We start from the raw sequence: 24,725 nt of genomic DNA on the forward strand, positions 1-24,725 counted from the left end.
CCTTTAGGGTATTGTATGAACTGCATTGGATGATGATAGGAGATTGAGCACTTGGGTTTTTTTTTTGCAATTCTGTGTGTAATCCAGAAAATGATAATGGGCTCATGAACAGAGTCTGAACTATACATCCAATTGCTGCTCTTTAATCCAAGAGTACATTTAAAGCAAATTATGAACCAACTTTTTTTTCCTTCAGTTGCTGATTTAGTCACGGCAATTATTCCAGAAGGAAGCAGGCTTGTAGAGAGGTCAGAGAATCCATTCCTCTTGTGTAGGTATGAAAATCCAAGGACGTACGTGACCTCTTTGAAGTGGACATTTCTTGAAGGGGTAGAAATAAAATCTCGGGCGCCAGACCAGAGACATAATGGCCATAAGCGACTATCCACTTCAAAGCAGGGATCAGATCATGATATATGTAACCACTACATAAGTAACTCAAGCTACATAACCTGTAACCCTAACTCAGTGATCTGAGGGCTTTCATGCCGGTGACCCCTGAGGTTCAGGAGAACGTACACTTGTGTCAATCACGTTGTTTTTACCAATATAGATAACAGGGGAGAAGGGATATCCCCACTATGTCCCTCTTCCCAATCCGGCCACTGAGCCTCTGTGACAAATGAACACTGGGCCTTATTCTAGTTCACTCTTTCTGACAAAATCCTTCTTAGACGGACAAAACCATGTGCACTGCAGGTGGGGCAGATGTTACTTGTGCAGAGAGAATTAGATTTGGGTGGGGTTTTACTTCAAAGTGAGATCTATATTGCAGTGTAAAAATAAAGCAGTCAGTATTTACCCTGCACAGAAACAAAATAACTCACCCAAATGTAATTCTTTCTGCACATTTTACATCTGCCCCCCTGAAATAAACATGGTTTTGTCCATCTAAGAAGGATTTTGTCAGAAAAAGTGAACTAGAATAAGGCCCATTATGCTGCTGGAATCAGAATTGCTTATGGTTGTCAATACCAGGACTAGAGAAGTTGAAGTTTTGGCAACAGTAAGGACTAGAGAAGTTATAATTTTGGCAACGGTAAGGACTAGAGAAGTTATAGTTTTGGCAACGGTAAGGACTAGAGAAGTTATAGTTTTTGCAATGGTAAGGACTAGAGAATTTGAAGTTTTGGCAACGGTAAGGACTAGAGAAGTTATAATTTTGGCAACGGTAAGGACTAGAGAAGTTATAATTTTGGCAACGGTAAGGACTAGAGAAGTTATAGTTTTGGCAACGGTAAGGACTAGAGAAGTTATAATTTTGGCAACGGTAAGGACTAGAGAAGTTATAGTTTTGGCAACGGTAAGGACTAGAGAAGTTATAGTTGTGGCAACGTAAGGACTAGAGAAGTTATAGTTTTGACAACGGTAAGGACTAGAGAAGTTATAGTTTTGACAACGGTAAGGACTAGAGAAGTTGAAGTTATGGCAATGGTAAATTCAGGACCCACTGGTATAAATCGGCATATTTATAGCAATTTAAAAGATGGATTCTGTTGGTTAAATACTGAATATGTTTTAGGCCTGGTACACACCAGAACGATTAGGGCACGATTAGGGCAAATTTCGACGGTTGTAACGACGGTTGTGCCTGAATTGGTGCACAATCGTTTGTATTTTACTCACGATCCTGGTCGTTTGCGATTGGATGCGCGCTCCCGGCACGTCGTATGTCGCATTGGAGATTTTGCCTCCTGCAGCAGAATCAGCCAATCCGACCGCTGATTGTGTGCTGATTTTATGCACATCGTTAGCACATTGTGTGCGCTTACGTCGTCGCGACCATCCATCCGATCCGGGTTGTTTACGCCAGAGATCCAGGACACTCCCACCGCAGCCATATTGGAGCCTCGTGGATGCAGCAGAGATCACACGACGTCTGCTCCAGCGTGCACCGGACTGCAGGTATGTTTCTGTCAGCCCACTGCAGTCCACCCCACCCCCCCGTGTACCCGCTGCCCACCAATGTGTTTTGCGATCAGGCCACTGCAGTCCACCCTACCCCCCCGTGTACCCGCTGCCCACCAATGTGTATTGCTATCAGGCCACTGCAGTCCACCCCACCACCCTGTGTACCCGCTGCCCACCAATGTGTATTGCGATCAGGCCACTGCAGTCCACCCTACCCCCCCGTGTACCCGCTGCCCACCAATGTGTATTGCTATCAGGCCACTGCAGTCCACCCCACCACCCTGTGTACCCACTGCCCACCAATGTGTATTGCCATCAGGCCACTGCAGTCCACCCTACCCCCCCGTGTACCCGCTGCCCACCAATGTGTATTGCTATCAGGCCACTGCAGTCCACCCCACCACCCTGTGTACCCGCTGCCCACCAATGTGTATTGCGATCAGGCCACTGCAGTCCACCCTACCCCCCCGTGTACCCGCTGCCCACCAATGTGTATTGCTATCAGGCCACTGCAGTCCACCCCACCACCCTGTGTACCCACTGCCCACCAATGTGTATTGCCATCAGGCCACTGCAGTCCACCCTACCCCCCCGTGTACCCGCTGCCCACCAATGTGTATTGCTATCAGGCCACTGCAGTCCACCCCACCACCCTGTGTACCCGCTGCCCACCAATGTGTATTGCGATCAGGCCACTGCAGTCCACCCTACCCCCCCGTGTACCCGCTGCCCACCAATGTGTATTGCCATCAGGCCACTGCAGTCCACCCCACCCCCCCGTGTACCCGCTGCCCACCAATGTGTATTGCTATCAGGCCACTGCAGTCCACCCCCCCCCCCCCGTGTACCCGCTGCCCACCAATGGCAAAGGCCCCAGATGCATTATGCCACCACAGCCCACTATGCTCCCCTGCGGCCTACCCACTACACAGTATGCCACCACAGGCCACCCCACCCCCCTGCGGCCTACCCACTACCCAAAGCATAATGTTACCATCCAGCTGCCCTTTTGCAGGTGATGTTCTCCCACCCCAGGATTTAAAAAAGTTTTGTAAACAAAATATTATAATAATATTTATTAAAATGTGTTTAATAATTTTGAAACCAAACATGTATTCTTAATAATAATATACAGTGTATTGAAACATATTTACATATACTGTTTATATGAAGACAACTTGTTTTGTCAAAAAGTATGTACATAGGTTTTTTCAAAATCTATTCATTTTTTACAGAAATGGCCCAGGCGATTGCCAAGGAACACGAATTTATAGAGGCGTTCCTTGAGAAATATAGGGAGCTGGACTGCCTTTGGAAAACTAAATCGAAGGAGTACAGCAATAAAATTAAAAGAGCTCAAGCGCTTCAGGAGCTGGCCCAATTCAGCAAGAGCTACAATCCCGAGGCTGATGCGGACTGGGTCCGAAAAAAAATACAGAACTTGAGGACCGTGTTCCTTAAAGAACACAAGAAAATTCAATCGTCCAAAAGGTCCGGTGCAGGAACTGCAGATGTATACGAGACGTCTTTATGGTACTACAACCTGCTGACCTTCACGTTGAGCCATGAGGTGCCAATGTCGGGACTCTACCTAATGGTGGAGAGTGAGGCAGACGATGTGTTTGTGGGCCTGGATGAAAGTTCCCAGCCGTTGTCGGTAAGTACTGGTCCAATGTGTATACACCCCTTCCTCCTTTGTTTGTTTTAGGCTCCTATAGAGCATTCCTTTGCGGTCCCATCATTTTTTAAATGTGGTCTTCCTGCCAGGGGACAGCACCAACGCCATTAAAGTACTCCTTATATTGGTCCCTGACCTGTTTGGCTCTTGCTGTCCCCCGGTACTGCTGGGCCGGCGTCTCCAGGGACACGATTGGTGCAACCTCCCTAGGCTCGTCTGGGTCCTCCTGTGGTGCTGGTCCTGCCGGCCGATGGGCCCTTTCTTTGCGCCGAAGTAGATTGTGCAGGACACAGCACGCCATGACGGCCCAGTCGATTTTATCCAGCCGCAGGTTGATGGCTGTGTGGAAAATGCGGAATCTACTAGCCATAATTCCAAATGCACTTTCCACAAGCCGCCGTGCCCTGGAGAGCCTGTAATTGAAGACCCGTTTGTCGTGGTCAAGACCACGTTTGGCATAGGGCTTCATGATGTGTTCATGAAGCCCAAATACCTCGTCCGCCACGAAAACAAAGTTCAGCCCATGCTTCGTTTCTTTGACTGTGGGCAAGTGCACGGTGTTGGAGGCGAGCCTCTGGTAGAACTTTGTGTCCTTCAAAGTTCCACCATCTGAAGCCCGCCCATTCCTGCCGACATCCACAAAGATGAATTCATAGTTCGCATTTACCACAGCCATCAGCACAATACTGAAGTACCCCTTGTAGTTGAAGTAGTAGGAACCACTGTGGGGTGGCTGATTGATGCGGACGTGTTTCCCATCAATGGCTCCTCCACAATTAGGGAAGTTCCACGCCTCGTCGAATTCAGCAGCGATGTTTTGCCACTCCTGCATGGTGTTGGGGAACTGGAACAAAAAAGAAAAGGAGATGTTAACTAATTGTTGTTATTTTCTTTTCAACAGACAACAAGCACAGAGAAAGAGGTTGGCCACACCTCAACCCCTACCCCAACCCCATCGCCAACCCCTGAGCCACCTGCAATTGACTCATCTGAAACAATCTGTGGAGTGCCAGAAACCCCCACCCCGCCACAACTATTCTCAAAAAAGAAAAAACGCAGGACCAAGACAGTCCCTGACCCAGACCCGGATGATGATATACTTATACGAGCAGAGCAGGTGCTGCGTAGGCCCCCTGACCAGTATGACACCTTCGGCAAATACGTGGCTGAGGGCTTGCGGAAGTTGAATCCGGAACAACAGATGGCGTTCGAACGTCTCACTAGCGAACTCCTGTTTAGGGGCCGTCTTGGCCTTCTGACAATTCAAACCAAATTAGTTGGACTTCTCCCATGGCAGGAGACGCCATCTACTAGTAGTGCCGTACCCTCACCAGCACTTGCCTCATTGCCTGAAACCACCCCACCGAGTGCGCAATCCTGTACCCAACCGGCTACACCTCCTCGCTACAGTCACCTGTATACATCATTGTTGAGTGACAGCACGGACCAAGACGAAACACCGGTTTTACAAGATTTATAAGCACATTCCATACAATTATTTCAAAGTTGGCATGGAGTAGTATGGCACACGGTGCTTGTCGTGGAGATAATGGCTATGGTGACCTGTTGCATACCAAAGAACAATGGGGCCGGGACCATTGCATCTGCGGTATGCAACAGGTAATCCTGATGGCCCTTTCATTATCTGCGCTACAAGCACCGTCTGTCATACTGCTCCATACCACAAGGCAATGAGGCATTGGTTTGGTTTTATGTTAATACTTGTTAGGGCACTTTGCCTAGGTTTTATATATTATGTGTGTTTTTGCTATAGGTCCATGCATGGGGCAGTATGGCACATGGTGCATGTTGCGCAGACAAAGAAAGGACCTTCATGCTACTGTGGCGCACAGTGCAGAGCAATGGGGCCGGGACCAATGCTTCTGTACTAGGTGCCATGCATGCATGAGGGTGCTTTCATTGTCTGCGCTTCATGTGCCGTCTGCCATACTGCCCCTTAACGCACGGCAATTAGGCATTTCATGTGCCGTCTGCCATACTGCCCCTTAACGCACGGCAATTAGGCATTTCTGTGGTTTTATGTTAATTCTTTTACTTGTTAGGGCACTTTGCCTAGGTTTTATATATTATGTGTGTTTTTGCTATAGGTCCATGCATGGGGCAGTATGGCACATGGTGCATGTTGCGCAGACAAAGAAAGGACCTTCATGCTACTGTGGCGCACAGTGCAGAGCAATGGGGCCGGGACCAATGCTTCTGTACTATGTGCCATGCATGCATGAGGGTGCTTTCATTGTCTGCGCTACATGTGCCGTCTGCCATACCGCCCCTTACCGCATTGCAAACTTCATTAACATTTTATAGCAATATTTTAAAAAAACACAAAGCACTTTTTTAAATTATGTGTACTCAATGTGCAGTATGGCACATGGTACATGTGGTGCAGACAAAGGACAGGGCCACGTGGCGCATAGTGCATATCAATGGGGCCGGGACTATTGCATCTGCACTATGCGCCACGTGAGGTGGAGGGGACATGCATTATCTGCGCTACAAGCACCATGTGGCATACTGATCTCTACCTCATGGCAGACCAAAGCCATTACAATTGTTGTTTTTTTGGGGGGTATTTGCATTACTGTTTTTGCACTTTTTATATTTATACTTGAAAAAATACATTTATAAGTATTTGTGAATCTGACGGTTAAATTATTTAAATAAAAAAAATAATGTTTTCACTACAATTGTGTGCTGCATTTTTCCTTACCTTGCAATACTGATGCTGCAGGACCTTCACAATCGCTTTACAGGTCTCCGGTATAATCATGCCCAAAGCTTGCGGGGAGATGATGGCTCCAAACTTGAGGTCCGCCAGCGATCGTCCTGTTGCCAGAAACCTGAGGGTCACCACCAGCCGGTCCTCAGCAGGGATAGCCATGCGGTACTTGGTATCCTGCTTCTGGATGAGGGGGGTGACAAGACGCAGCAGCTCCTGGAAGGTCTCATCGTCCATGCGAAGAAAATTCCTATAATCCTGGGGATTATTCTCGCGAATCTCCATCAACAGGGGCATATGAGACCGCGCCTGTCGGCCTAGGAGCCACTGCTTGGTCCAGCAGGACCGAGCCTTCCTACGCTGGGCCCTCATCCTCCTCACCCTGAGGACAGCGTAGGAAAGCAGGAATTCTTGCTGGAAAGAATCCATAATGCAAAAATCAGAATGGGAAAAATAAAAGCACACTTTGTAATGCCAGGCAAAAACAAAGCAGACCAAAATAACAATGTGCAGCGTTCAGCAGGTATACACCAAGCCTCACTAGTCACAAAGCAGAAATGAGGTCCTTTAAAATGGCTACTGGTCTTTGTCCCCCCTCTGCTAGCCCAGCCCCTTTAATTACATGTCATAAACGACCATGGCCAGTGCACACACGATGTACTCACGATCCGCACATCCGATGGTCGTACGACCGTCGGGAGCGACGTCGTATCGTATCTACATCGTAATTACATCGTTTGCAAAAGAAACACGATCGTTAGCACATCGTGAGTAGGCCGCGGGAGAGCGCTCCAGGGAAGTGCACGTAAAATCGTTAGCCGATCGTTAGACGATCCTGATCTTTCTGGTGTGTATGGGGCCTTAGCTGAAGTTACCTTGTCAGATTGAACCGGTTTGCGGTGGTAAAAATGTAAGATATTACCACACAGTGGGCCTTATTTTGGTTCATTCTTTCTGACAAAATCCTTCTTAGATGGGCAAAACCATGTGCACTGCAGGTGGGGCAGATGTAACATGTGCAGAGAGAATTAGATTTGGGTGGGGTTTTACTTCAAAGTGAGATCTATATTGCAGTGTAAAATAAAGCAGTCAGTATTTTCCCTGCACAGAAACAAAATTACTCACCCAAATCTAATTCTCTCTGCACATGTTACATCTGCCCCCCTGCAGTGCACATGGTTTTGTCCATCTAAGAAGGATTTTGTCAGAAAGAATGAACCAAAATAAGGCCCATTGTGGAGGTAACTTACCATGATTCAGTGTTATACCTCCTAAGAACACATTTCAAGAATAGACAATTTTGGGGCTGCCATCCTATTTTCCTATCAAAATAACATTCATAGCGTATGTATGATTTAGTGCTTTACTGCTGGTGTTATTACTGTGTTTAATAATTGGTGCCCAGAAATTTTCTGAGGTGTTGGTGTCCCAATGAAAGCAATTACATGTAGGTCTTGTGTAATCTTAAAAGAGAATTATAGCCAAGAACCGTGTGTTGCTTATTACTGTTCTTCTATAACTGTGGGGTGTATTCCATGCGGCCGGCGAGGGGGTTAAATGGATCGCAGAAAACAAAGCGATTCTCGCTGTTTAACCCCCACGCCGGCCGTTCACCCTATCCAACGCGGCAGGGAAATCCGCCAAACAGTGAGGCTCGCGGCTAATGCAGGGAGCCCGGTGCATTTAGCCGCGAGCCTCGCTGTTTTAGTGGCCGCACACGCAGTTTCCCCCTCACTCCAAAAACCTAGTGAGGGAGGAAATGGTGCGTGCAGGGGGGTCAGTTACAGGGGGGGGTCAGTTCAATACTGACCCTGCAAGTAGGTATGGATCATTAGCATGTTGGTCGATAGTCATTAGGGCGACATCATTAGACCGACATGCATTTAGGTCAACATGAGTCTAGGTCGACATGCAGAAAGATCGACAGGGTCATTAGGTCAATATGGGATTTTTCACATTTGTTTTGTCCCAAATGTCGACACAGTTGACATGGACACTGAAACGTCGCACCACGTCCCCTCGCATGGCTCGCTACGCTCTCCATTCTTCGGGCACTGTTTTATTCTCCCGCCACGCCCTAGTGGATGGTAGGGCATGAAATACCGCCTGTTGGCACGTCGACCTATTTACCCTTTTGACCTAATGACCCTGTCGGCTTAACCCATGTCGACCTAGACTCATGTCGACCTTAATGCCTGTCGATCAACATCCTGGTGACCCAATGACCGTTTCCCCGGCTCGCTGTCGCAGCTCGCAGGAAGCATTGAATAAGCCCCATGTGTTTCTGCATCGTGACAATTGTGGTTTGTAATTTTCCGCATCTGTCAAATGTAACTTGTCTCATAATTTCCAAGTTCTAGGTCATCTCCAATACAAAGCCGCTTTCACCTATAAACACTTGGCACCGTATTTAGGGGAAGGGGAAAATGTCTTGATCCGCTTCGAGGACAGTGACAAGTGGGAAGTTATACTCGGGAGGTAAACCTGTCATACCATAACACAGGCTCTGGGAGACCAGAAACCCCCTGTGGAGCACATACTCAGGTAGACAGACATGGAACTCAGGGCCGCCGACAGGGGGGTGCCGTGGGTACAGCTGACCCGGGCCCTGGCCTCTGGAGGGGCACGGGCAGCTGCCCACAGTTGCATGGCGCCACCCCCCTGCACCTGCACAACTCCTCCCTCACCCAGCGGTCCCCCAGCCAGGCACGCACAATACACAGTGCAGCATGCAGAGCGCCGAGCATGAGATACAGTGTGCGCTCCCGACCATCTGTGAAGGATGGAGATAACGCGCCTCCGCTGCTGGTAAGTAAAGGTAATTGGGGGGGATGGGGGAGGCAGGGTGCATGCAGGCGCACCGCTCGGGGGGCAGGGTGTGCCGCTGTGCCACTGTGGGCCCAGATTGAAGGTCAGTCCCGGGCCCCAACATTTCTAGTAGCAGCCCTGATGGGACTTGCTGTTCACCTGAGAATGAAGATGTACAAATCCCATCTTCCGATGACAAGTTAAACCAATGTTATACAGAATTTGTTTAATGGAAAATATAAAATGTCTCATGCAAACAAAGAATAGGGAGAAATCACTACGGGGATTGCAGAACTGTACGCAAATCAGTTTAGTGTACTGTGCATCCACTAAAGCTGAGTGCTGGCAACAATGGGGGATGTGGTACTCGGAGTTACATATAATCGTATATCCACTTGTGTAGGAATGGGTAGTAAAGGGGTATTCGCACAAAGCAAACATTGGTGCATCGATAAAATGTGGTCTCTGCAGCGCTGTGCTTATGTGTAATACATTTGTTTTCACCCCTTTAAATATTAGTATATAAATGCACAGTTTGCAAAAGCCTGAAGGGCTGAGAGCAAAAATGGGCGAGACTGGTGCAAATCATAGCTGCGCGGGGGGAGGGGTTTCGATGCTTTTGGCTGAACTTACAACTGCAACTGGGCCCCCTTTTATGCGGAGGCAAGTCAGTATAATTTCACCCTGTAAACCAGAGGGGCCATACAAGTCAATAGGCGAGATGTAATATGGTGCGATTTCTTTTTAGACAGCTACACATGTCACATCCCACATGTAATAGGGTGCGAATTGTGATTTCTGGCGATTTTTTAGAAATGGGATTGTGACATTTTTTAGTAAAGGTAAAGTAATAATTGGGAATGTGCCTTATTTTTGCTAAAAATTTAAAAAAAATATGGCATGGGATCCTAGTCCCAAAAATACGAGAAACAAAAAGAGTAAGGGTCCCCCATATTTTGGAACCAGCACCGGGGCTCCAACAGCCAGCAGGGTGATGCCACAGCTGCAGGAGACTTCTATATAAGCGGGTGTGGTATAGGGGTCCGACAGTCGGAGTCCCCACAGTCATTATCCCGACATCGGGATCCCGACTGTCCGGACCCAGACAGCATGGCGAGCGCAACTAAGCCCCTTCTGGGCACGGTGGACCCCCACAAGGTAAAATAGCGGGTGGCCGCCGGGAACCCGGCTGTCGGTGTTTTGACAGTCGGGATCCCGACGACTGGTAAACGCCTGTCGGGATCCCATCCGGCACCCTATATAAGCTTCCTCAGCCAACACATCACACCCTTGCTGGTCAGCCCTGGACAGGGACCCCAGCGGAGTGGAGACCCCCCCAATAACTGACATATAATGCTGGGCATTCCACTGCTGCCAAAGCCATTTTTGCACTTGATCAGAAATTTGCAACCCCCGACCATTGCAACGAGCGATCCTGAATCAATCTCTCTGTTTCTTTCTGTTACAAAATCAAGCACTTTATAATGTCAATGATAAAGTGACCACTAGGGGGAACTGTTTCTTATCCAGCCTTTAAATCTGTGTAAAATGCCTTCTACCTGTGTGACTTACTGAACATTCACAGTAATATATGAAAATCATTCTCTCTTTCATTGTAGTTACTCAATAAGGACAGCAATTATGTCCGCACTGGTCTTTTCCTCATTATTCCCAAATATTCTGCAACTTGCAGCAGGGCTGGCAACAGAAATCTTAGGGCCTGAAACACTGATATCTCGGAGGTCCCCCCAACACTGCATGCGGATTTTTACTACATTGCATATCGAATGTATTTTTTTGGTACTCTTTACCTAGCACGGCGCCCACGATGTCCATCGCGGTCATCGGGGGTAAAAAATCGCGGGCATCGCAGCCATCGCATGCACTAAAAAAACGGGTGCGACGCGATGCCCGCGATTTCCCATAGGGATCAATGTTAAAAGTGTGATTGGACGCGATTTTACTGTTCAATGCCTCAATGCCTGCGATTTTTCCATAGGAAACAATGTTAAATGGGCCACAGAGCCCTAATAGTCCCCCTGAAGTCTAAAATGGCCCCCACAATTGTTAACGCCACCCCACGATCAACGTGAACCCGAAGCGTGGCGAGCGCAGCGGTACGCGTCCTCCGGCCTTTTCATACCCCCACTATCCACGTCGGCGTGGAGTTGAGAATAGAATAGTGTGGCGAGCGCAGCGAGCCACCGAGCCCGAAGCGTGGCGAGCGGCCGCGGATACCTGTGAAGCCCGCGAAGGGACGCGTTTACCTGTGAAGGTATCCGCGTCCGCTCGCCACGCTTCGGGCTCGGTGGCTCGCTGCGCTCGCCACACTATTCTATTCTCAACTCCACGCCGACGTGGATAGTGGGGGTATGAAAAGGTCGGAGGACGCGTACCGCCGCCCCTCGCGGGCTCGCTACGCTCGCCACGCTTCGGATTCACGTTGATCGTGGGGTGGCGTTAACAATTGTGGGGGCCATTTTAGACTTCAGGGGGACTATTAGGGCTCTGTGGCCCATTTAACATTGTTTCCTATGGAAAAATCGCAGGCATTGAGGCATTGAACAGTAAAATCGCGTCCAATCACACTTTTAACATTGATCCCTATGGGAAATCGCGGGCATCGCGGCGCACCCATTTTTTAGTGCATTTGATGGCCGCGATGCCCACGATGGGCGCCGTGCTAGGTAAAGAGTACCATTTTTTTTATTATTAGACATAAACAGAGAATTAATATTTACAATGCAATATAATAGGGAAGGGCAGATGGGAGGGCACAGCATTGTGCGTCGTGTGGTTTGGTGCGTTGCATGATGTCACCAGACAGGTGATTAGTCAGCCATGCTTACAGCCCCTGAGTCCCATTCGCACCCAACAGTGCGGGCGGGGGCAGATAGACGCGCCCATGGGAATTTCCAGCGGATAGACGCGCCCATGGGAACGCTTAGCATTCCATGAGTGTTCCCATGGAAATGAGGCTGCTGGGGGCGGCCAGCTGACATATCCGGATGGCAGCTGCCCGCCCTGTCCTCGCACAGGACGCACGCAAAGCTAAGGCACCTGAGACTGTCTTAATTTTGCGTACATGTTCCACATCATTGGATGGTTGGCGACTTCCAACGATATGGTCCTCGCTCCCTAGGCTGTGAATGGATATTTATGCAAATCATCTCTGCGCAACTGTGCGGGTGAACAAATTCACTGTGCAAAGTGGGGGCAGGCGGCAATGCGAGCGGCGGGCAGGCTTAAAATCACACGCAGCGTTGGGAACTTCGCAGCACTGCGTGTGAACCAGAATAAGGTCCGATGTCTGATATTACTGATAAAGAGACTTATCCCATAGTACACACTGAATACATATCTAAATATTTTATGAGACGGGACGTACCCTCCTAAATACTGTCTCAGGACAAAGACAAATGACAGGGGAGATGTTATACACGGAGTCTGAAGCTGAAATAATGGGCCAGATGTATCAAGCTTCAAAAAGTGATAAAGTGGAAATTGATAAACAACCAACCAATCAGCTCCTACCTGTCATTTATCAAACCCGGCCTGTAACATGGCAGGTAGGAGCTGAATGGCTGGCTGTTTATCACTCTCCATTTTATCCCTTTTTGAAGCTTGATACATCTGGCCCAATATGCTTAAAATACATTATTAATTCTTCTTGACAAATATTAGTTCTTGTGATATTATGGGGCAGATGTATTAAGCTTTAACAAGAGATAAATGCAAGGGTGATAAGGAGAGATAAACGTCCAGCCAATCACCTGCCAACTGCCATGTTACAGGCTGTGTTTGAAAAAAGTCAGTAAGGAGCTGATTGGCTGGACGTTTATCTCTCCTTATCACCATACATTTATCTCTTGTTAAAGCTTAATACATCTGCCCCAATGTTCCAAAATACATGAACAAGGTAGATGCGCTGCAGGTATAAGAAATAAAAGGATATATAGGTTCTATAAATATGTTAGAGACAGGCTGTGTTTGTACCCACCAATAACTGTATTATATCACTCAGTATTACTCAGGGCCCTTCTTCTGGGTGTGGACACAAAGGGGGAAATGTACGAAGATGTGAGTTGTATGTCACATGGGGTGTTGCTGTGCTTCAGCACCTTCTAGAAGATAATAGGTAGTATCTGATTGGTTACCCATAGCAACATCCCATGTGACACACAACTCACATCTTAGTACATTTCCCCCAAAAGATCTACAATGTCTAGATAGACACTGACAGCCAATAGATCACAACACAAGGCCAATATGCAGCAGGTCAACTCAATCAAAACAGCTTGACATGCCGTACTGTATGTCACCGGGGTCAGAACGTCGACACAAGAAAAAGGTTGACTTTGCAAAGGTTGACATTAGCTTTCCCCATTTTTGGTGCCAATCTCGACACCCCAAATTAGTGTAGCCCATGACACACTAGCAAAAGAGAGCCCCACGGCAATGACACACTGGTAATGGAGCCCCCACAGCAATGACACACTGGCAATGGAGCCCCACTGCAATGACACACTGGTAATGGAGCCCCCACGGCAATGACACACTGGTAATGGAGCCCCACTGCAATGACACACTGGCAATGGAGCCCCACTGTAATGACACACTGGTAATGGGGCCCCACTGCAATGACACACTGGTAATGGAGCCCCACTGCAATGACACACTGACAATGGAGCCCCACTGCAATGACACACTGGCAATGGAGCCCCACTGCAATGACACACTGGTAATGGAGCCCCACTGCAATGACACACTGGTAATGGAGCCCCACTGCAATGACACACTGGTAATGGAGCCCCACTGCAATGACACACTGACAATGGAGCCCCCACGGCAATGACACACTGGTAATGGAGCCCCCACGGCAATGACACACTGGCAATGGAGCCCCACTGCAATGACACACTGGTAATGGGGCCCCACTGCAATGACACACTGGTAATGGAGCCCCCACGGCGATGACACACTGGTAATGGAGCCCCCACGGCAATGACACACTGGTAATGGAGCCCCCACTGCAATGACACACTGGCAATGGAGCCCCACTGCAATGACACACTGGTAATGGAGCCCCCACGGCAATGACACACTGGTAATGGAGCCCCCACGGCGATGACACACTGGTAATGGAGCCCCACTGCAATGACACACTGGTAATGGAGCCCCCACTGCAATGACACACTGGCAATGGAGCCCCACTGCAATGACACACTGGTAATGGAGCCCCCACGGCAATGACACACTGGTAATGGAGCCCCACTGCAATGACACACTGACAATGGAGCCCCACTGCAATGACACACTGGCAATGGAGCCCCACTGCAATGACACACTGGTAATGGAGCCCCACTGCAATGACACACTGGCAATGGAGCCCCACTGCAATGACACACTGGTAATGGGGCCCCACTGCAATGACACACTGGTAATGGAGCCCCCACGGCAATGACACACTGGTAATGGAGCCCCACTGCAATGACACACTGGTAATGGAGCCCCACTGCAATGACACACTGGCAATGGAGCCCCACTGCAATGACACACTGGTAATGGAGCCCCCACGGCAATGACACACTGGTAATGGAGCCCCCACGGCAATGACACACTGGTAATGGAGCCCCCACTGCAATGACACACTGGCAATGGAGCCCCACTGCAATGACACACTGGTAATGGAGCCCCCACGGCAATGACACACTGATACTGGAGCCCCCACGGCAATGACACACTGGTAATGGAGCCCCACTGCAATGACACACTGGCAATGGAGCCCCACTGCAATGACACACTGGCAATGGAGCCCCACTGCAATGACACACTGGTAATGGAGCCCCCACGGCAATGACACACTGGTAATGGAGCCCCCACGGCAATGACACACTGGTAATGGAGCCCCACTGCAATGACACACTGGCAATGGAGCCCCACTGCAATGACACACTGACAATGGAGCCCCACTGCAATGACACACTGGTAATGGAGCCCCACTGCAAGGACACACTGACAATGGAGCCCCACTGCAATGACACACTGGTAATGGAGCCCCACTGCAATGACACACTGGCAATGGAGCCCCACTGCAATGACACACTGGTAATGGGGCCCCACTGCAATGACACACTGGTAATGGAGCCCCCACTGCAATGACACACTGGTAATGGAGCCCCCACGGCAATGACACACTGGTAATGGAGCCCCACTGCAATGACACACTGGCAATGGAGCCCCACTGCAATGACACACTGACAATGGAGCCCCACTGCAATGACACACTGGTAATGGAGCCCCACTGCAATGACACACTGACAATGGAGCCCCACTGCAATGACACACTGGTAATGGAGCCCCACTGCAATGACACACTGGCAATGGAGCCCCACTGCAATCACACACTGACCAAAGGGGGCCCCACAGCAATGACAAAAGGTAGCTCCACTGTAATGGCTAACTGACAATGGAGCCCCACAGCAATGACACACTGACAATAGAGCCCCACAGCAATGACACACTGACAATGGGGCCCCACAGCAATGACACACTGACAATGGGGCCCCACAGCAATGACACATTGACAATAGAGCCCCACAGCAATGACACACTGACAATGGGGCCCCACAGCAATGACACACTGACAATGGGGCCCCACAGCAATGACACATTAACAATGGAGTTCCCACAGCAATTACACCGATAATGGGGTCTCCCAACTGTGGCAGACGTACAGTGGGTACACCATAACATTGACACGCTGACAATGGGGGGGTACCAAAGCAATGATACACTTATACTAGGTGCACCATAACAATGGCACATTGACAATGCGCATCCCATAACAATGACATGCTGACAAAGGGGTCCCATAACAAAAGTACAATGATACTGAAGCCCTAGAACAATACCACACTGACATTGAGAGCGCCACCAAAAAAAAAGACACACTGATTTGGGGCCCTATCTAGCACAAAGGGCGTCCTTACTGTGCGTACCTGCTAGTGTTATCCTCATCAGAGTCCACAAAACTGCTAGACTCCAGCTCACTACTCATCACGGTGGACGTGCTGTCATACCCTCCAGGATCCCGCATTCGCTCCACCTTGGGGTGCCCATTGATTCTTGGAACTGGAAACAGAAGACAAAGGATACGATGAAGTGAATCTCTGCGGCCATCTATCATCAGCCCATAACTGGAAGATTTTCTGATCAGAGGAAAGTTTGTTACATACAAGAGACAACGCAGTGCAGAGCAGAGTACATGAAGCAGAATAAATACTAGTGACATGGAGATATGGATAATAGAAGAAGAGATATTACCATCTAACTCACTACGGTTTCCTTTAATCTGAATGAAAAATGGATGATACTGACACAGCCAAACAACAAAGCTGAGAATAGTTTGTGCCTTTAATCAAAGTAATGGGCGCTGTCAGTTCCAGGCCGTTTGATGTGAGGTGTCCTGACTGATGAAGAGGAGGAAACTCTACTCACAGCGCACCCCCCACATCTGTGAGATGTCACTGAAAACCTTAAGCACTTCTCCAGCCTTCAGTCTATGCTGTGATGGTGGCACTGTGCGCTAGTTATAGATACTGAACCACAGGACAGATAGTTATAGATACTGAACCATGAGGACAGATAGTTATAGACACTGAACCACAGGACAGGTAGCTAGTTATAGATACTGAACCATAGGAAAGCTAGTTATAGATACTGAACCACAGGACAGGTAGCTAGTTACAGACACTGAACCACAGGACAGGTAGCTAGTTATAGATACTGAACCACAGGACAGCTAGTTATAGATACTGATCCACAGGGCAGCTAGTTATAGATACTGAACCACAGGGCAGCTAGTTATAGATACTGAACCACAGGACAGCTAGTTATAGATACTGAACCACAGGACAGCTAGTTATAGACACTGAACCACAGGACAGGTAGCTAGTTATAGATACTGAACCACAGGACAGATAGCTAGTTATAGACACTGAACCACAGGACAGGTAGCTAGTTATAGATACTGAACCACAGGACAGATAGCTAGTTATAGATACTGAACCACAGGACAGATAGCTAGTTATAGATACTGAACCACAGGACAGGAAGTTATAGATACTGAACCACAGGACAGCTAGTTATAGATACTGAACCACAGGACAGGTAGCTAGTTATAGTTACTGAACCACAGGACAGATAGCTAGTTATAGATACTGAACCACAGGGGAGATAGCTAGTTATAGATACTGAACCACAGGACAGATAGCTAGTTATAGATACTGAACCACAGGACAGGTAGCTTGTTATAGTTACTGAACCACAGGACAGATAGCTAGTTATAGATACTGAACCACAGGACAGGTAGCTAGTTATAGATACTGAACCACAGGACAGATAGCTAGTTATAGACACTGAACCACATGACAGCTAGTTATAGATACTGAGCCACAGGACAGATAGCTAGTTATATATACTGAACCACATGACAGCTAGTTATAGATACTGAACCACAGGATATATAGCTAGTTATAGATACTGAACCACAGGACATTTAGCTAGTTATAGATACTGAACCACAGGATATATAGCTAGTTATAGATACTGAACCACATGACAGCTAGTTATAGATACTGAACCACAGGACATATAGCTAGTTATAGATACTGAACCACATGACAGCTAGTTATAGACACCGAACTGGTCATTTTATTTTATTAAAATATTTGCAAAGTGTTCCATAGAACTTACTGGATCCTCATTCCTCTTGCCTGTATTACTGCAACACATTTATTATCAATAGAGTATGCTCTCACTGTAGAAATAAATGTTAATACTTGTAAATACAATGCCAATAAAGATTTATAGTGCCTCCAAAATCAGATAACATCCCGGTCATGCCATACAAACCCTAATCCATGTAACCTAACCACCAAAGCAACCCCATTAACAGCACATAGGGCCTAATTCTGGTTGACTGAGTACCCGTCCCGTAGCCTCACCAAAAAAAACGCCAGCCACCACCACTGTATCCAAGCGCATGTGCCCGCAGCAGGAGAAATCACTCAGTCACCAGAGAGCGACTTAGATTTGCGAGCACTTTAAACATCGTTCGATGGTCGGTGAACATCGATTGATTTCTGCCCCGCATGCAAGCTGAGAATGGACGTTTAGGGAAAACATCCATTCGCATGCGTGCAGGAAAATCGGCATGCGTAGGGTGCGCGTTCCTGCAGGCGGTGTTTAGATGACTCGCAAAGCTGTGAAATTCGCAGCTTTGCGAGTCAGCCAGAATGACCTCCAAAATGCAGATTTGTCTGTTTACATACAAAGTACCAACTGGAACTATTACAGCCATCTAAGGAAGTACACAGCCCCCGTATGCTGGGTGTACACTGGGCGATATATCGTTAACGATATGCACGCTACAGATATTGTGTGTGTATGCTCAATATTGCTAAAGATGTGCACACCCTATAACTGGTTCCCAATGATCAGCTTAGACCATTATTCCATCAGCTGATAACAGTTTGGTTTTAAGGCTAGCTCACATCTGATTCCATTGGGTTGGGATCATTTGGTCTACAGCATGATGGTGGACAGTCATTAGGTCGACACCATTAGGTCATCATGGGAAAAGGTCGACATGGTTCTAGATCATTAGAAGGTCATTAGTTCGACAGGTAGTTAGTTCGACAATGTCTAGGTCGACAGTCAAAAGGTTGACATGGGGATTTCACAGTTTATTTACCTGGATGTCGACAGTTAAAGCGAGGGGATGTGGTGCACAGTTTAAAGTGCACCGCATCCCCTCGCATCGCTCGCTATGCATCGGGCACGGTGCCTCGCTGCACTCGACTCACTATTTTATTCTCCCGCCACGCCCCAGTGGATGGTAGGGCGTATTGATAAAGCCAATATTTGGCAAAACGCGTTGGTGGACCCAGAAGGTGTCTTTTATCCAGTTCAGGACCTTGTTACATTCCACTATCTTGATCCGGACCAGTCTCCTTTACTTTCTTCCATTTACCATCTTGGACACCAGTTGTGGTCTATAATAAGGGCACATCCAGGACCTAACCCGAACGGAGGTTATCCACTCCAAGTGGGAGAACGACTCTCCATAACCAAAATACCTACCGCGGGCAGCTCTGGACACACTGGACATTTCCTTTACCAAATTATTCACCAGGAGACAAATTCAGGAACGGAGTCATCTAACAGTGGTTACATAAATACGGTACCGTATGAACTGGACTGTCATTTTTTCAATACCCCTCATTTTCCATTTTTCATTTTATTCATTTTTTTATTGTCATGTCATGATTCATGTTTTTAGTATTAAAATTTTGTTACATTTCTTATCCATTGGCACATATTTTCATTAATTTCCATTGTTAGCGCAGTGTACCCCCCTTGTGTTTTTTCTGGGATTAAAAAGGGACAGTTAGGAGCTGATTGGCCGGTGATAAAGTACCAGTTATACACTACTAGTAAGCCCGCTCAAAGTTAATGCTTCGAAAGCTAGTAGATTTAGTTTCACTTGTTGCCAACAGATGGCAGTGTTTCACAGACACAAGGACACTAGACATATATTATAGATATATCATTTGCATACTATAATAATATAATGTACAAAAGCTAAATACTAATGAAACATAAAATTCGCAGTCTGTTTTCTGCTTACTTTCTAAGGTATACAATAGGAAAAGCATGACATACTTAGTCATTTGCTATACCTTTCATGTTGGAAACCTTACGCTGTGCTGATAGACAAAGCGACTCATGTAATGGGGGGGGGGATCTTCTTCCGCAGGGAAGACAAATTACTTTAAAAACAAAACAGGTTTCTAATCTGATTTTCAAGCATTTTATCTTCACGCCCGCATTAAACGTTTCCACAGCTCCATAAGAGTGGAGTGAGGACAGACAAGGCACAGGTCAATGTATTTTGTAGCTGACGTGTTGGGATGTATTGTATGTTCGCCAGTTACAGGCACACGAGCAGGGCAAAAGCATTGCTAACTGCAAACCAACCAGACACTATGGGGCTGATTCAGAGGTGGATGCTTTAGCGTAACAGCTGAAATTTCTGCCTATTTAAATGGAGAAAAGTAGTCACTCTGCAGTTTGGTATCATTGTGTGTACCACACTTAACATGGAGAGAAAGCAAAGGAGAGAGCGGTCTGAGGAAATTGAAAAAAAAAAATATTCTGACTATATTCGCAAATGTTTAATGTTTATAGGGCTGTGTCATGCCAAACAAATTGACTAGGCTTCCATGAGGATGTCAGCAAAAACCTTGATAATGGAAACGCTGTAGATGTGGTCTTCCTAGATTTTGCTAAAGCTTTTGATACAGTGCCACACAAGAGGTTAATAAATAAAATGGAGGACCTGGGAGGATCTGCAGATGGGTAGGGAACTGGCTGTGTAATAGAGAACACAGCGTATAATAGCGTATCAAATATGACACATGTACTAAGTGCAGAGCCGGCCTTAGGCATAGGCAAACTAGGCAATTGCCTAGGGCATTTGGAATGCCTAGGGGCATCAGCAGCTTCTGCTGATTAAAATGATATGCAGCATGCCTATATTCTGTGTGTGAGTGAGGCTGTATCTGCATATGAAATAGTGTATTCATGGAAATCACTGTAACATAGCATTCTGTATGCAGGTACAGCCACAGTCTCACATGGAATATAGGCATGCCGCATAACATTTTAATCATCGGAAGCTCCTTGTGTGTCCTGGTCACATAACAATGCAAATAAGACGAATTTACATCAAAAAAGGCCCCCTTGGTTAGCAGAACTGGCCAGGAGCTGCATGGCCTATTGAGGCAAGATGTATGAGGACACATCTGTATCCAAGCAGAGGCAGAGGTCCCAGTGTTTGCGGCTGTGCGAGTGCTGTCTGTGGGTGGGTTGGTTGTGCAATAGTGTTCGGCATATGTGTAAGGGGTACTACTGTGTGATGTAACGTGAATAAGGGACACCATCGCATGATATAATGTGAATAAAGTTGCACTACTGTGTTGCATAATTTGAATTGGGGGTACTATTGTGTGGCCATGCCCCTTCCCAGCAAGAACACACCCCTGTTTGGACTGCGCACCGAATGTGTGCGCTGTTTCTATTTAAAATATTGCGGGTAGGAGCACCAAAATGATGACTGCTATGATGAGGGTTGAAGGTGCTGGGAAAGGGGAGCAGGGTCAGAGGTGGAACTAGTAGCGGTGCTACAGGGCACCAGCCAAAATCTTGCCTAGGGCATCATTTAGGCTAGGGCCGGCTCTGACTATGTGGAGAGCCACAGGGTTCGGTACTAGGGCCCATTTTATTTAACATATTTATTAACGATATTGGGATGGGGTTACTCAGCAATGTATCCATCTTTGTTGATGACATAAAACTGAGCAGAGTAATTAGATCAAACGAGGATGTCACCACGCTTCAGAATGATCACAATAAACTAGATGAGTGGGCACAAAAGTGGAAGATGAGGTTCAATGTGGACAAATGCAAGGTCATGCACCTTGGGAGACACAACCAGTGTGCTAGTTATAACCTAAGCGGGGAGGCTTTGGGTAATTCAGTACTTGAAAGGATCTAGGAGTAGAAATAGATAACAAACTGGGGTGTAGTGCTCAATGTCACATAGCAACAAAAAGGCCAACAGAATTCTAGCATGTATAAAAAGGGGCATGGAAACTAGGGACTCAAATGTAATTATGCCACTGTACAAATCACTGGTTAGGCCGCAACTCGAATACGGAGTACAATTCTGGGCCCCGCACTATAAACAGGACATCCTAGAACTAAAAAAAAAAAAAAAAAAAAAAGAAGAGCAACAAAGCTAATTAAGGACTTGAAAAAAGAGTCCTGGGCGCTTCTTTCTGATGTTATGCTGCCTTGCCTTACCCTGAAAGGGCTATTCCTTTTTTCGCCCCAATGAAAGCAATACAAATAGTTTTTTTGGTAAGGGATACGGCGCTACATCAGATTAATCATAGATAATTTAAATATTTAGCTTCTTGTAGCTGACGACGATCCATTTTCTCTTTTGTGCTTCTTCTCATATTGAAGTTATTCTCGTGGTCGTTTGTATAAATAGAAAAAACAGCAAAAAGGAGAGTTGTTTAATGATGAGGGGACTTTTTTACAAACGTCCCTAGGGAAGGAAGGGGGATGCAGTTACCATCCCGGCGGTCGGGATCCCGGCGTTCAGAATCCCGACGCCGGAATCCCGACCGCCGAAATGCAGACACTTTCTCCCTCCGTGGGTGTCCACGACACCCCTGGAGGGAGAATAAATTAGTGTGCCGAGCGTAGCGAGGCACCGGGCCCGCTGCGTGGCGAGCGCAGCGAGCCCGCAAGGGGGGGCGATCCACGTCCCCCCTTGTCGGCATTTCGGCTGTCGGGATTCCGGCGTCGGGATTCTGAACGCCGGGATCCCGACCGCCGGGATTCAATACTGAATCCAAGGAAGGGATGTCCCAGTGTCTTGCTGTTCATACCTCACTTACATAGACATGCAGTGAGAGGAAGCTCACCTGGGATCTTTAGTAGATGAATCTTATGTAGAGATATCTCCCTCACACGTGAAGACTCTTCTTATGGGGATGTCCCATATATAGGGATGCGTACCGGTACTCACGATCAAGTGTGCAGTGTCACGTTCATAAAGGTTTCTTTCTCCACTCAATGGTGTTTTTTTTCTAAAAAATTATATTTTATTATAAAATTATTTTTCAAAAAACAGTATAAAATTTCATAAAAAATGCTGTCTGCTGGTGGAGTGACCGCTCCGTCCTTTGTGGATAAGGCAGGGTACAACAGAGCTGCGGACCGGTATCACAGCTCCCGTATAGTAAATAAAGCTTCGTTCCTACCTTAATCCCAGAAGGGTGGTGCTAAGTCCAAAGCCTCCAGCAGAGAGTGTCAAAACATAGAATAGCAAGTCCTCCAGCCGACGCGTTTCGAGATATAGATCTCTTTATCAAGGCATGTCGAGCGGTCACTCCACCAGCAGACAGCATTTTTTATGAAATTTTATACTGTTTTCTGAAAAAGAATTTTATAATAAAATATAATTTTTGAGAAAAAAACCACCATTGAGTGGAGAAAGAAACCTTTATGAACGTGACACTGCACACTTGATCGCGAGTACCGGTACGCATTCCTATATATGGGACATCCCAGAGACTATAGAGACTGGGACGCGCGTGCGTCTCACACGCACGTGCGTCCCAGTTTCCCGTCGGCGGGGGGATGGGAACCCTGCCCGTATCCGCTTCAGGGAGATGGACAGGGTTAGGTGGGGGTGCGGCAAGGCGGCGGGGACCCGGGGCGACCGTTGGCGAGGCGGCGGGGCCCCGTGGGGAGCCCCGTTGTAAGGGGACGTGCTCGCATCTAGTGCACGCGCGTCCCCTTTGGCGGCTGGCGGGGGATGGCAGCTGGCGAATCTTCCGCCATCCCCTGCAAAGATGGGCCACGCTCCATGGAACTCTCTTCCTGGTGAGGTGGTGAGCAGCGGTAGTTGTAAAGAGATCGAACTTAAACTGGCCAGCAATTGGGACGATTGAGTTCTGGTTGCGGCAGAAGGACTGTTGGGAGCTATGTCTTAGGGCCATCAGAAGTATCAGAATATTGGAATAGGGAATACAGAATGCATGTACAGTACTTTGTATTAGGCCTTGCTGACCCGTGCCAATCACTGCAAAGTGAAATGCTGTCTAACCTACACATAAAGGCCCTTATTCTAGTTGACTCGGTCGGATGCGTATTTTCAGACGGCCACCGTCGGCTCGCTCACACCATCCGAATGCGGTAAGACGCAAAGCGAACGGACCTCCAGTGGATGTTTCATGTAAACAACTCCCCCATCTGTGGGAACCTCCCCCATCCTCCGATGGTTGCCGACCATCGAATGACGGACCGAACGGTCGGACAGCTTCAGTGTTACTTGGCTCGGAAAGCAGCGAAATACCGCTGCTTTGCAAGTCAAACAGAATCGGGCCCATTTTGTATTCCTTTAATGACTATGGGGTGCTCCAAAAAATACAAAGCACCATTCCCTCACAAAAAAAAAGTATTTTTTTTACTCAATGGTGTGAAGTATGGCTTCTATTTATCATCTACACATCGATCTGAGCATAGTAGTTATTTACATTGGAATTGCTCATTTTAACCCTTCCTTTTTCTCTAAAATGTTCTTCTGTATACATAGGCGAATCTAGAACTATGGTAATGGGTGGTCCCAGATCCAGACATAACAGCAGGGGGATCTTTGCGCGGCGTAGCCGCGTGGCAAAAAGGGGACGTGGTCTCATGGGAAGGAGGCGTGGCATCACACAAAGGGGTGTGGTATTACACGTTAGACCATACACAGTAATGCCCATTACACATTTTAGCAAACTCCGTAATACCCATTACACATAAAGCCACACGCCGTAATGCCAATTACACATAAGGCCACACACCATAATGACCATTACACATTGTGCCACACATCATGATGACCATTATATACTATATAACAAACCGTAATGCCGATTACATATTTGCCACATAAGTGCTGCT

General features: G+C 47.4%; 1 protein-coding gene across 5 annotated transcripts in view; it reads right to left on the reverse strand.

The window, feature by feature from the left end:
• Positions 1 to 24,725, reverse strand: part of DVL1 (dishevelled segment polarity protein 1) — a 187,221-nt gene that overhangs the window by 64,159 nt on the left and 98,337 nt on the right. For all 5 annotated transcript variants that reach the window (XM_083163376.1, XM_083163374.1, XM_083163375.1 and 2 more), the window contains exon 5: positions 16,136 to 16,268. In XM_083163376.1, the coding sequence (XP_083019502.1) occupies positions 16,136 to 16,268 (133 nt within the window). The remainder of the gene's footprint in view (positions 1 to 16,135; positions 16,269 to 24,725) is intronic.

This window comes from Crinia signifera, chromosome 19, assembly GCF_055691185.1.
Source record: "Crinia signifera chromosome 19, ASM5569118v1, whole genome shotgun sequence".
Lineage (NCBI taxonomy): Eukaryota > Metazoa > Chordata > Amphibia > Anura > Myobatrachidae > Crinia > Crinia signifera.